The 14,477-nt window shown below is 39.0% G+C and overlaps 1 protein-coding gene across 6 annotated transcripts; it reads left to right on the forward strand.

Moving 5' to 3' along the window:
- The first annotated feature begins 5,944 nt into the window (after nucleotides 1-5,944).
- Nucleotides 5,945-11,817, forward strand: LOC148195361 (putative glucose-6-phosphate 1-epimerase). 6 transcript variants are annotated; one of them, XM_088094320.1, is made up of 10 exons: nucleotides 5,945-6,168; nucleotides 6,260-7,949; nucleotides 8,199-8,677; nucleotides 8,862-8,936; nucleotides 9,399-9,455; nucleotides 9,538-9,701; nucleotides 9,860-9,973; nucleotides 10,591-10,693; nucleotides 10,918-11,017; nucleotides 11,133-11,817. In XM_088094320.1, exons 3-10 carry the CDS (start codon nucleotides 8,567-8,569, stop codon nucleotides 11,339-11,341), a joined length of 933 nt encoding a protein of 310 aa, XP_087950446.1. In that variant the 5' UTR covers nucleotides 5,945-6,168; nucleotides 6,260-7,949; nucleotides 8,199-8,566; the 3' UTR covers nucleotides 11,342-11,817. The 6 variants fall into 6 exon arrangements, with proteins under 6 accessions (XP_087950446.1, XP_087950447.1, XP_087950449.1 ...); XM_088094321.1 differs by having other exon boundaries at nucleotides 8,264-8,677; XM_088094323.1 differs by having other exon boundaries at nucleotides 8,464-8,677.
- Nucleotides 11,818-14,477: the final 2,660 nt, after the last annotated feature.

The following is a 14,477-nucleotide window of genomic DNA, read 5'->3' on the forward strand; positions in this document are numbered from 1 at the left end:
CAGTGGATCCAGCCAAGGTGAAGGCAGTGCTAGATTGGGAGAGTCCACGTTCTGTCACGGAAGTTAGAAGCTTTGTGGGACTTGCGGGCTACTATAGGCGGTTCATTGAGGGATTTTCTAAGATAGTAGCCCCTCTGACTTACCTCACCAGGAAGGATCAGCCGTTTGCTTGGACAGATAGATGTGAGGAGAGCTTCCAGGAATTGAAGAGAAAATTAACAAGCGCTCCTGTGTTGGTCATTCCAGATACGGCCAAACCTTTTGAAGTGTATTGTGATGCATCATATCAAGGTTTGGGCTGTGTGCTGATGCAGGAAAGGAGGGCAGTGGCTTATGCTTCGAGACAGTTAAAAGTCCATGAGAAGAATTACCCCACACACGACTTGGAGCTAGCAGCAGTCGTGTTTGCATTAAAAATCTGGAGGCATTATCTGTATGGGGCAACGTTTCAAGTGTTTAGTGATCACAAGAGTCTCAAGTACCTCTTTGATCAAAAGGAATTGAATATGAGGCAAAGGAGGTGGCTTGAATTCTTGAAGGATTATGAATTCGAACTGTTGTACCACCCTGGAAAAGCTAATGTGGTGGCTGATGCCTTGAGTAGGAAGGCCGTAAGAGTTTCTGCAATGATGGTGAAGGAGCTGAATTTGGTGGAGAGTTTTAGAGATCTAAGATTACAATTTGATTTAGGAGCGAACGTTATAAAGTGCTGTAATCTTAGAATTTCCAGTGATGTGTTTGACAGAATTTGGATGAAGCAACGTGAGGATGAAGAATTGGTGAAAATTTTGAACGTGCTCGGTACAGATCAGGCTAAGGGGTTCAATGCTGGAACGGATGGTCTACTGAGATATATGGGGAGAACGTGTATTCCAAATGACAGTGAGCTGAAGAGAATTATAATGGAGGAGGGACATCACAGCCGTCTTAGCATGCATCCTGGCATGACTAAGATGTATCAGGACCTTCGTTTGTCATTCTGGTGGCCTGGGATGAAGAGTGACATTGCACGTTTTGTGTCATCTTGTTTAACCTGTCAAAGAGCCAAGGCTGAACATCAAAGACCAGGAGGATTGCTGCAGCCGTTGGAGATTCCAGAATGGAAGTGGGATAGCATCTCCATGGATTTCGTGACTCATCTGCCACGTACAGTCCGAAACCATGATTCAATTTGGGTAATTGTGGATAGATTGACTAAGAGCGCCCATTTCCTGGCTGTTAATTTAAAGATGTCCATGACAAACTTGGCCAAATTGTACATTAGAGAGATTGTTAGACTGCATGGAGTTCCTTCGAGTATTATATCAGATCGGGACACGAGATTCACATCTCGTTTTTGGCAGTCATTGCAAGGAGAATTGGGAAGCAAACTGCAAATGAGTTCCGCTTATCACCCTCAGACGGATGGCCAATCTGAGCGAACCATCCAGACTCTTGAAGACTTGTTGAGGACTTGCGTTATAGATCATATGGGAGTATGGGATGAGGTTCTGCCGCTTGTTGAATTCACGTACAACAATAGCTTTCAAGCAAGCATAGGAATGGCACCGTTTGAAGCTCTTTATGGAAGAAAGTGTAGAACTCCTTTGTGTTGGTTCCAAGAAGGTGAAACTGCAGTAACTGGACCTGAATTAATCCAGCAAACAACTGAGAAGGTGAAACTGATTCAAGAACGTTTGAAGACTTCTCAAAGCAGGCAGAAATCGTATGCAGATAGGAGAAGAAGACCCTTAGAATTCGCTGCTGGAGATCACGTCTTTCTGAGGTTGAATCCAATCACTGGTGTGGGAAGAGTTCTTCGTCCAAAGAAGCTTTCACCAAAGTACGTAGGACCCTATCAGATTCTGAAAAAGATTGGAGCAGTGGCGTATGAACTGGCTTTACCTCCTCAACTGTCCAACCTTCATCCAGTCTTTCATGTTTCACAACTCCGGAAGTATATAGCTGATCCATCACACGTACTGGAGTTAGAAGATATCCAAATTCGCCCCGACAGGACACTGGAGATGCAACCTGTTTGTGTGGAAGACAGCCGCACCAGACTCTACAAAGGCAAAGATATTCGTCTCGTGAAAGTGGTGTGGAATGCCAAGACTGGTGACTCAACATGGGAGGTGGAAGAGGCTGTGAAGAAATTGTACCCTCGCCTATTCCCTGGTAAGCTTTAGAATTTTCGAGGACGAAAATTTTTGTAGTTAGGGGGAATGTGAGAACCTGATAAATTAATACACACTAATCCATTCTCTGATCACATTTTTACTGCACCTTGCCACGTCAAAATCCACTCACTTTCTCTCAGCATGCACTGAATGCCATATGTCATCTTGGAAGCTTCTAAAAGCTGTAGTGGAAATCAGGTGGCAGTGTGTAACTGCTCAACCGTTTGACGAGGGAGAGAAAATGATTTCTCTGAAAAACACTTCTCTTCCTTACATGCAATCATCATCTTCCTCTCGAATTCTGATCTTCCATCTTCTCTGCATTTTCTCTGCACTCTTTCATCTCCTCTTCGAAATAACTCACCATCATCTCTTCCAATATCATTTCAGACACCGTAGAAACTTTCCCTGCACTGTGAGCATTGTTTTGAACCAAACAAAAACCAAAAATCTGGACTGGTAAGTTCTCGTCCCTGCACTTGTCTGTTTTAGGTCATGCGAACCAAATCCTGGTTGCATGCATGGGTTATAGGTTTGAATCTTATGTCATTTTTGGTATCTTAGATTTAGTGAAAATCGTGGAGTGATTCATTGGGTAGAAAGCTGCTATTGACAGAGAGAAAATCTTAAGCAATTGGAAGTACACTGCTAGACCAGGTAAGGGAAGCTTATAAGTTTAATTCATACTGCTTGATTTTGTGATCTGAGTTGCATGTATGTAAAGTCTGATGTTGGAACTGTTGTGAACGATTTCTGATATCTGATATGATTTCTGGTGTTGGTTTAATCTGTCATAGACAAATACTGCTTGTATGTATTATGTATGTTGTTTTTGATTTTGATTAAATGCATGTTGATCTGATCATGTATAAATGGAATTATGGTGATTGTATAGTTGGAATGATTCAAATGTTGAAATCTGTATGATGATGATGTTTAAGGTGAATTAAATCTGGAATGAAAGTTATAAAGTTATAAATTGTAAATCTGGAAAATTTTTCTAAGTCTGAGAAATCTGAAATTTCATTCTTTCCCACTGATAAATGACGTTCGTCCCTGTACGGTCTTAAACCGTTCGGCATTTCAGTAAAGTAACTTAGATTGGGATTCTTTCATTTGGAAGGAATTCTGCTCATGAACGAGCGTCCCAAATTTAATGTCTGAGCGTTCGTCTAGCTCAGCAGTATTTAAATATTTAAAACTTTATGAATAAGTAACGTTCGTCCTTATGTCGAGCGTTCGTCCTTTATATTGTTCGGCCTTATGTCGAGCGATTCGTCATTCATAGCGTTCGGCCTTATGTCGAACGTCCGTTCTTAATAAGGCGTTCGGTCTTATCATGAGCGTCCATTCTAAATCTCGCTTGGTCTCTTACCTCGCGTTCGTACTAATTGAATAATTACTTGATAAAATAGCGTTCGTTCTAAAGTATTAGACATTCATTCTCCGTACGTCCGTTAAATCTCTGGCCTTAGTTTTCATTATGTAACCATCTTCAAATATGATTCTAAGTATTCTTGACAATCCATTGTGTATTAAATCTGGTCCATATTTTTATCACAAATATTTTCTAAGTACCAGTACACTTCAAGTCGAGTCAGTTCATCTAACTGGCCAAGTAGAAAATTACGTTTGCTGTATATTTCCCTGAGTATCCAGTAACTTTATTTGGACGTTCGTCCTAATTCTTCAATGGATTGAGCGTTCGTTATTTTTGACTCCTGAACCTAATGATGTAAAAGATGATGGAATATGATAAGTTAAAGTGTGAACACTATGAGAACTGAATTTATGATGTTGGATTTTGGACGAGCGTTCCAGGGAGGAACGTCTCATATATATATATATTGAAAGATTGAATTGGTAAAGTATGACTATGGTTAGCTAATGCTGGCTTGGTCCATCCTGATATTCCGTGATGCTCATCTTCATGTAGAAGGGAGTAGTCATGTGTGGGAATGGCAGGAGGTCTTTCGTATCCCTCACTTAGCAGGGGCGAAGGATTAACCTCGAGTGGCAGCTGTTGAGGGTATCCCAGTTACTACATCACTCGGGTGCAAGGACGCCTGTAGCTACACGGTTCATACAGTCCGGACGGTCTGTCTTATATATCTTTCTGTGTTAAATTACATGAACAATTTACTTGATGTGTGTGTGAATCGAATTACGAACTGTATGTGTGTTGTATTAATTAAACAGTATAAGCTTACCCTTGCATTTCATTTGTGTTGTCTACTGTCCATGTATCTCCGTCTTGTCAAAATGCAATGATCATCCGTTGTGGATGTGAGCAGATGGTGATGCATCCCTTGAAGTCATGCTGGAAGAAGAAAATTTGGAGGATGCAAATCTGGTGGAAGTCGAAGTTAAAGCCGAGCCTTAGAGTGCTTGTTAGTTTAGTACTGTATAGATATTAGATCATTTTGGAACGTTCGGTTATCATTTTTGTAAAACCGTTCGTTATTAGTGCTCGTTATTTCTGAGCTGAAATTTGTAACTCTGAAACCTTAAGTTGTTCTGTTTTAAATTCTCTGCACTTGAATACGCACGTTATTTGTACACCAGCCGTTAGGCTTTGAAACTTGGTTTCCTGTTAATATTAAGACTGTTTACTGTTCACTGTTAATTGTAATTAATTCTGAATTATGGTATTACTATATTTTGGGATGTTACAAAAAATATGTAAATATATTGGAATTTGATTTAAAACTATTTTAACTTCGTTTTAATCATCACTTTTTTTATTTTAAAAGTTCACATTTTAAACCAAAAGGCTGAATACAGCCACAAATCCTTTTCCTATGATCTTCTATTTTCTTTTCTTTTACCAATATTAAAATGAATCTTTCCTTTTCCTATGATCTTCTATTTTCTTTTCTTTTACCAATATTAAAATGAATCTTTCCAGGCCGAAACGGTTCAGTGCAGCTAATATTTTTTTTTTAATAGGTTCGGAAGTTCTGTATTTACGGGTTCGTTTTAATTGAATCTTTTAATTTTAGAAATGATCAATTGAATCCCTAATTTAACATAATTAAATAATAATATTTTTTCTTTTAAATACAATGAACGGCGTTAATTTTTTAAAGGCTTAATTACCTACTTAGTCCCCATGTTCGGAGGTAATTTGCTGTTTAGTACCCAGTTTTAAAAATGTAGGCATTTGATACCTATGTTTTGAAATTTGTATCAATTGAATCCTACCCACTTAACGCCGTTATAAATCTAACGTTTTTCTGACATCAACTTTGAATTGTGGACGAGCGGTTGTGGACGATCGTCCAAACAGAGGAGGACACTCGTCCAACACTGGAGGACGCTCGTCCAAACAGAGGAGGACGCTCGTCCAACAGTGGAGGACGCTCGTCCAACAGTGGAGGACGCTCGTCCAAACAGAGGAGGACGCTCGTCCAACAGTGGAGGACGCTCGTCCAACAGTGAAGGACGCTCGTCCAAACAGAGGAGGACGCTCGTCCAAACAGAGGAGGACGCTCATCGAACAGTGGAGGACGCTCGTCCAACAGTGGAGGACGCTCGTCCAAACAGAGGAGGACGCTCGTCCAACAGAAGAGGACGCTCGTCCAACGATGCTCGGACGCTCGTCCACTACCGCTCGTCCACAATTCAAAGTTGATGTCAGAAAAACGTTAGATTTATAACGGCGTTAAGTGGGTAGGATTCAATTGATACAAATTTCAAAACATAGGTATCAAATGCCTACATTTTCAAAACCGGGTACTAAACAGCAAATTATCTCCGAACATGGGGACTAAGTAGGTAATTAAGCCTTTTTTAAACAGGAGACATGCTCACGTATCATTTTATTTGCAGGTGGCAGAGTCTGACCTGAATACATCGACCTCTATGAAGGATATATGAAGGATGTATGAAGGGTGAGGATGACGGGTGAGTTACCGCCCTTTCTATATCACTCACTCTTGCTTCTGTATCTGATTTTCTCCGACAACCAAATCTATGGCTTCCGATTCTTTTCCGAATTTCAACAACGGTTCGTGCCGCTCCTCTCTCTGTCTCTTCTTTCGGTTTTCATTTTCCGAATTTTCTGATTTGTTAATTTATTCAAACCTCCTTTCTGATAGGTCCTTCTTCCCCCGACGACTCCCTTTCCAGCCCCATCAGCAACACCTTCTCTTCTCCGGGAAGTAGGCGCCGCCGCCGCCGCTCCTCCACTCCCTCCGCATTCGCCACTCCGTCGGAGCGCTGATCTCGATTCGCCTCCTCCGAAGCCACCCCAACCGCGCCGCGCTCCCGCTAAGGCGTCGGCGGAGGTGGGCGCGTTCCCGTCACACCTACATCCACAACATATGACGCGGCGGCCTCGTCTGACGGCGGCGATGGCTACGACATGGACGACGCCAGGCCCACCTTTGTGTGGGGCACTAACATAAGGGTGGAAGACGTGAACGATGCTATTCACAGGTTTTTGAGGGACTTTAGGGAAGTGTCTTCGTCGCAGGGCGAGGATGACAGGTTGAACTTGCACACCGAAGGGAAGTATGAGAAATTAGGGATGACGGGTTTAACCGCCTATGCCCTCTACATCAACCTCCTCAACCGCCACGCCTTCTCCTTCTCGTCCAGGAATGGATATATGAAGGATGTACTGAAAGAACAAACCTTGTCCCAGGAAGCTTCAGGATCAAACAATTTGGCAAATTTTGAAGGCGAGAAGTGACCATCCTATTTTTAAACCTATTTTTATTGTGGGAATTTCAATTTCTTTTTTTGTGTGCTCTGTCTCAGTATATTAAAAAGAAAGAAAATGGTCAGTGTTTCCGTGCTAAAAGAAAAAAGAAAGAGAAATTGAAAGATAAGCCCGGGATTGCGGTGACAAATCCATTTTGCACACCTCATTGTAAGAAATACCGAACATCTACGCATGCCCTTATAATAGTATGCTGAAGTGATGTGATGCCTCTGTGTTGTGTGTTCTGTGTTTAAGACATAAGTGTTTTTTTTTGTTTTTTCTATTGGTTTACATCTACGCATGCCCTTATAATAGTATGCTGAAGTGATGTGATGCCTCTGTGTTGTGTGTTCTGTGTTTAAGACATAAGTGTTTTTTTTTTTGTTTTTTCTATTGGTTTACATCTTGAGATGGATTCATCCATCACCTTCGATTGTGTTGTGCTGTGTGTTGTGTATGTGACTCTTGATTCTGTCCACCACAGTCCAAAGAAAAAGTAGCTTTCAACCCTGTACTGGAATGGTGTATATTTTATTCTGGTTTTAAATCTTGTACACAAAATTAATGTAGTTTAATTGTCATTAAAAAATGTTTAAATTTTTTAACGGTTTGTACATGTGTACATTTACTTTTCGTATCTCCACGTCCAAGAACTAGATCTCTTCAGCAGCCAACAGACACAGAATTTACAAGACCGGTTTTTGCTCCTTATCTTAAGCTTCTGTAAAAGATTTATCTCGCCTTCACACAACATTGCCACCTACCATTTGCGGTAGTTTTTTTGGTTTTTCAAATCTTGGGGTTGTTGAAAGTTCTGAACTTTCTTGATTCAATTGCAAGTATGGTCTTGAATGCATACTTCTAAGAAAAGGGTACCTTTCAACTTTTTGAACGCTTCTTCTTCGTCATGTATGTATCTATGTACTTGATGAGCATGTGCTGCCTCGTGTCATTGGATGTGTGAATTTTCTTAACTCATTTCACAGAGGTCATGCATTATTCTGGCTCCTACTGCTGCTTCTCTCTGCATCCAAGACCTGGTGTCGGTTTAGACTTAGAATTCCTGATTCCGGATTGTTGAAGTAAGTAAACTTATTACCAGTGTTTGGTTAATGGGAGATTTATTATTCAGTATTCTCTTGAGATTTATTAGTGTTTGGTTTTTCTTCCTTAATTTGAATTTTCCTGAAGAAATTATGGTTATTGTATTTTGCTTATATTAAAGAAAATTTTAATTTTATTACAGCTGTAATATATGTATGTGTGTGTATGTATATGTATGTATGCGTGCGTGATTTATTTATTTACTGATAGTTATTATGTTTTTTCAGTGTTTAATTGTCTTTTTCTGCTGTGAATCTGACAAGTTTTAAGGACATGTTTGGATGTGTACCAGGTAGATTGGTATTCAATTGCTAAATGTTCAGTGTAATGTTTCTGCTCTTGGCTTTCTGGAGTTTTCGTGGAATTCTATCACACATTCCAGATTCTTGTTTAAATAGGTTTATTGTGAGAAGAAATTTTGAGTGAAATTGGGTGTTGGGATTTTGGATTTAACTGACGAGGAGGCTAATTCACGTGTTTGTTACGGTATAGGTGTGAGGTGGAGACCCCTTCAATCCTCTGGCATTTGCATGTTCCGAATTTGAGAAGCTTAATAGGATTTTGCTGAAGAAATTTAGGATCTGCAGTAATTTGAATGGGGCATTCTGCAGCCGTATGGGACTATAGAGCAGCAACTGAAATTACAAAGGACTGGAATGGAATTGATCAAGTTCTGCTTCGGACCCTAAGGGGTTCTTCGGCACGGGTGAGAAATTGTTCATTGCAAAACTGGTGTCGGTTTTAACATTTGGTAAAGTTATGATTTTAAAATTTACTATGACATCCAATGCGAATTCTTGATGTGGATAACTTGGTCTGTAAAGATATTTGTAGTTTGAGTAATTTAATTACTACGATTACTTAGATTAACTGTTTTTTCTCGAAATTAGGTAAGCTTACATGGGGCGCAGGTCACTTCATGGCGGAATGAGCACGGGGAAGAACTTCTATTCACAAGCAGCAAGGTATGTCTTTCAATTTTGATTGAAAATCAATTTGTACATTTTAAATTATATGAATTTTGTTAGTTGTCAGCGCTGATAAGGAAAACATGTCAATATTTCATAATCTTGCTTTCTGAAAATTTTCATTTTGGGATAATCTGCATTATATTGCAACTGGCATGTGAAGGGCATTGGCCCAAATAATCAATAAATTTAAGAAGAGTTTGGATTTTGATGAATCATAGTATTCTATGCTGTCCATCAATCACATCGATGCAAGAGAAAAACAGGGAAGAATGGTGCATTGTAGTGCTTTTGTCCTTTGGAACCACTGGGGTTGAATACTGGTATAATGAAAAACTTTGACGGCAAAACCAACTTAACTGATGCTTTTGTAGGAACACAGAACTTTAATCAATTATACTTTTTAAAGAGGCAAGTAGTAATAACTAACTGTTTTGTTTCCTTTTCCATTATCTGTAGGCAATTTTCAAGGCTCCAAAAGCAATTCGAGGAGGAATTCCCATGTGTTTTCCACAGGCAAGCTTATTCCTTTTTACGTTCATTTTATATAACTTGTAACATGCATACTTACATATCTTGAGCTGAATTTGTTTCACAGTTTGGAAACTGTGGATCGCTGGAGCAGCATGGTTTTGCAAGAAATAGAATGTGGGCAATTGATGAAAACCCTCCTCCTCTTCCTGGGAATGACTCCAGTGGGAAATCCTTCATTGACCTGGTGCTAAAATCATCTGAAGAAGATATGAAGTGCTGGCCACACAGGTATGAATAGCATGATGTGACAGTATAACAGGGATATCCACTCTCCATGTGTTTGATAATTTGAATCTGGCATATATGCACTCGATATTACTTTTTCCTGTGTTTGGCAGTAAATTTCAAGCAGTAGTAATCTAACGATTGTTTAATAATTGTACCAGTTTTGAATTCCGTCTTCGGGACCTGACTTTGATATCTAGAGTCAGGAATATAAATGGCAAGCCATTTAGTTTCTCATTCGCGGATCACACATACTTATTGGTTTCTGACATTAGGTATGGATAATTCTTTGTTGTACTTGGTCTGCATTCCCTTTTCTGAGTGTGTGGGATGATGTCCAACCATCATTTTTCTTTTCCATAGTAAATTGATTGCTGAACACTTGATCGGAGTTTTATTAGCACTAATGGTACTTCCTTGTTCAATATTTATAGTAGACAAATATATTTGGTTTTTGTTCTGAAACGTGTAGTTTCTGCATTTGCTGAATGCTTTAAATTGTGGGATTTTAACATTCAAGCAGATCTTAGAGGACTGTTTCTCTTCTTTAGAAACTAATAACAACTTACACTCTAATCATTTGAAACTAGCATGGATACTCTATATATTAGGTGGATTCTTCTCCGAATACTGGAATTATGAGTTTTATTCATGTCAGTTATCGGGAAATATGTAAACAAGTGATCAGTCGTAATGAAAGTACAAAGTTCTTACACAGCCTATAGAATTTGTAAGCATTTGAAGCAAACTACTGTTTGCAATGCTTGTTACCTATATAGATTCTTGTTTACATATTTTTACTTGAACTACCTCTCTTTTGATTGTTTTAGAACAGGAAATTTTATTTTAAGATTGACAATCATTATTAACGTCACATTAACAATTTTTATAGTGAGATAAGGATTGAAGGTCTGGAGACACTGGACTACCTAGACAACCTTTTCAAAAAAGAACGATTTACTGAAAAAGGAGATGCAATAACATTTGAATCTGAGGTAAACCCTTCTAGGTTATATTGATGTTAACAAAATGTAGACATTTATAGTTCCATGCTGCAATTTAAGCTATTACTTCAGGTTGAGATAAATAGAGCACTATATTCCTGGCCTATGCTGCAGTTTTGTCAATCACACACAGTATCCACTACTAAAGTCTTTTGGTTTTGACACAATGAAGGCTAATGAAGATGTTTTTAATATCCATACTTCCTTCATGGCAGGCGGATCGAGTTTATCTTAGCTCTCCAAACATAATTGCAGTGCTAGATCATGAGAAGAAGCGAACATTTGTTATAAGGAAGGAAGGTCTCCCTGATGTTGGTAAGCTCTAAGTAGCAAATTTTTTCCACAAACAAAATACAAACGTAGATAAGGTTTCGAGTTGTAGAAAATATAAAATCAGTCCTTTTCATCTTAACTTTTATGGTGTGTTCAGCTGTGTGGAATCCATGGGAAAAGAAATCAAAATCCATGGTAGATTTTGGTGATGAAGAGTACAAACAGATGCTTTGTGTTGACGGGGCGGTGATAGAGAAACCGGTGAGCTTGAAGCCGGGAGAGGAATGGACCGGTCGGCTGCAGCTATCAGTTGTGCCATCAAGTTTTTGCAGTGACCGTCTTGGTCTTGACAGAAGTGGTCTTTGAGGAATTGTACAAAATGGGTCTGAGTTAATGCTGCTACTACATCCAGCAATGTAGCAGCATCTAGTTGTAGAAATAGTGCTGTTCAGTAGGAGTGTCAGGTTTTATGTTGTTATGATCTTAGGCTAGAAATAGTGCTTTATAGAGGCCTATGTTTTTTGTGAGAATGGCTTTCAAGTATTACGAGGTCATTAGTCAGTTGGTTCCTTCCGTTCTGCTATGGATGCTCCTTCTTTAAGCATTAGATTTGTTGAGTTGGTGCCGAGTTTATTCTCTCCATGGATTTGATGATATGTTCCACGGCATGGATAATTTAGCTTTGGTGTTCCAATTTGCTTATATTGGATGGTTACGGCTATGATCTGCCTCTCATGACAGAGATAAAACGAGTGATTAGTGGACAATGTGATCATGCATCTTTTTTTTGGCATTTTCCATTTTACAGTGATACGTGCATAATTCAATAACCTTCACATAAATTTTGTATACTATCACTGTTTTTATTTCATGGTTAGTTGGCTGAATTATGCTATAAATGGCTTTTAAAGTAATCTAGAAGTCAATATTTTTATTATAAATGATGTTTACAATTGAATGACATTGTCAAGAATTCTGATGTTGACTGTGATGTAATTGAATTCATGTCTGTATTCAATAAAGTGGGTCAAAAGTGGTGCGTCAAAAAGCAATAGCACTTCTCCTGCTTTGTACAAATGGGACCGATGGGCTGTGCATTAAAAGGTTGAAGTTGCTGAGATTCGAGACATTGCGGTTGGTTATTCAAACTATGAATCGGTATTTACTTTTTTCCAACTGAGCTTCATATGTTCATCTGCACTTATAATTATCTTAATTTTTTCATCATTTACCAGTGGTTTCTTTTAAGAGGTAAAATTTGTGTTCAATTATATTCTCGTTATATCACTCTCCATTCATAATTCTCATAACTTCAAACTTATTTTTATAAATAGTTAGTATTATAATATATTTTTTAATGAAGTCTGGTATTAGTTGATGTCACGTCTCATTAATTCGGTGATGATTCACCTCTCTGCTTCCATCAATGCACCATGCCACGTAACCCAATGCATTAAAAATCCACTAAGAACGAGCCCTGCATGCACGCCACTTGTCAATTTGGAAACTTCTGAAGTCAGTGGTGGGGTGTAGGTGTCGTTCAGAGGGGCGCTAGTCCGTCTGACAGTGGGATTTGAACAAAAGTAACTTTTCTGGAAAATCTCTCACTCTCTACGCGCACCTTCTCCCTTTCCAAACTCAGGCTTTTCATTTTCTCCTCCATCTCTCTAGAACTCTCTCCTTCTCTCTTCTGCAACTCACCATCCTTTGCTCCGTTCACGTTTCAGCACCGTGAGAACCATCCCTGCACCGTGAGCTTCAAATTGAACCGAACGTTTCTGGATTCTGAAACGGGTAAGTTTCAACTGCTTCATTGTTCTTCCTTAGTCACATGCAAGCCTCACTCTGATTTTGCATGCGTCTTCTCTGAACCATTATTTGGTTTTCTGTAATTTTAGTTTAAGGAATTTTGGGTTGAATCGTAAAGGGTAGAAGAGGGTGTACTGGGATCTGATTTTCTGGAGAACGAACGCACATTACTGAATCCGGGTAAGGGAAGCTTATTAGATTTAATTCATGTGATTTTCTGTACTGCATGTGCGTTTATGTGATGTTTGAAATATGATGCATGATGTTGGACTGTTGGTCTATGAAAATGATTCTGAAATGATGTATGAAAATGATGCAATGTTCTATGGTTTGATTTAATTGGAAAATGAGTTGTACGATGAGATGATGTGTGAAAATGTATGGATTTGTATTATGATTTGAGTAAATTGATGTATGAAAGCTTATACTAGAAAATTTTGTATACCGTAAGATGAGTTTGATTATTTAAGTCTATGAAAATAAACGTTCGTTATCGAAACGGTCTTTGACCGTTCGGTAGTCTTGGTAAATTCTTTGAAATAGTCGAACCCTTTCATTTGGAAAGGATTTCCCTTTGAGGACGAACGCCCTCTTATATATAGCTTTACGTTTGAGCGTTCGGCCAAACGTAGACTTCAGGAGTGTTGGGTGAGAATTTGAGAAGCCTGTAAGTATATCCTTGAACTCTTAGTCAAATTATTAAGACATAAACTTTAAGTATTTGAGCTATATTAAATTCGATTTTGAACCAGTGAATAGTCTCAACCCAAAACGTACGTCCTAAGTGGCGCTCGGTCTTATATCGAACGCTCGTCTCAATGTGTTCGTTATAAGTAACGCTCAGTCCTATACCGAACGTTCGTTCTTTCCGTAATCGCCAACGAACCGAAACAGCGTTCGTTCTAAATTTTCTTAACGTTCGTCTTAAAACTTAAATAGCGTTCGTCCTAACTTTCAGTAAATTTGTGTACCGCGTACGGTCATTTACTGGCAGGCGGTTATTCCAATTAAATTGTTCTTGGTACATTTAGTACTCGTATTTTATCCTCATTCAGTTGAATTGAATCTGAAATCTTGACAAGTGAATTATTCTAAGTTTAATTGTTCTAGAATCAGTTCATTTAACTGATTCAAATTTTAATAACGTTCGTCGTGAAAGATGAGTCAGCCTGATTCCTTTGTAAATGAACTCCCTTTGGTCTCGCTCTGGACGTTCGTCCTCGTTATGAAGAGGCTTGAACGTTCGTCTTTTTATGCAAGTGGAACATAGAATGAAAATGTATTTAAGAGGAAGAATTAAGATGTGCGAACACTATAAGAACTGAAATTGTGATTGTGGAATTTGAACGAGCGTTCCAGGGAGGAACGACTCTTGAATGGAAATTGAGATTTGTAAGTATGAACGTGGTAAGCTTAGATGGTGGTTCATCCTGATATTCCGTGAGTGCTCGTTCTCAAGTAGAGAGGAGTATGTCATATGTGGGAATGGCAGGAGGTCTAGTCCATAACTGTAACTTGGACAGAACAGACTAACCTCAGATGGCTACTGATGAGCATTCCAGTTACCCCACCTGAGTGCACGGACGCCTTAGCTACACAGGATTCATACAGTCCGGACGGTCGGTCTAGCATCAGGATTTGGATGGAATTATTGTATGAATTGAATGTATATGTTTGTGAATGTACTTGCTGT

The sequence above is a fragment of the Vigna umbellata genome, chromosome 7, assembly GCF_029865625.1.
Source record: "Vigna umbellata cultivar VRB3 chromosome 7, Vumbellata_1.0, whole genome shotgun sequence".
NCBI classification, from domain to species: Eukaryota; Viridiplantae; Streptophyta; class Magnoliopsida; order Fabales; family Fabaceae; genus Vigna; species Vigna umbellata.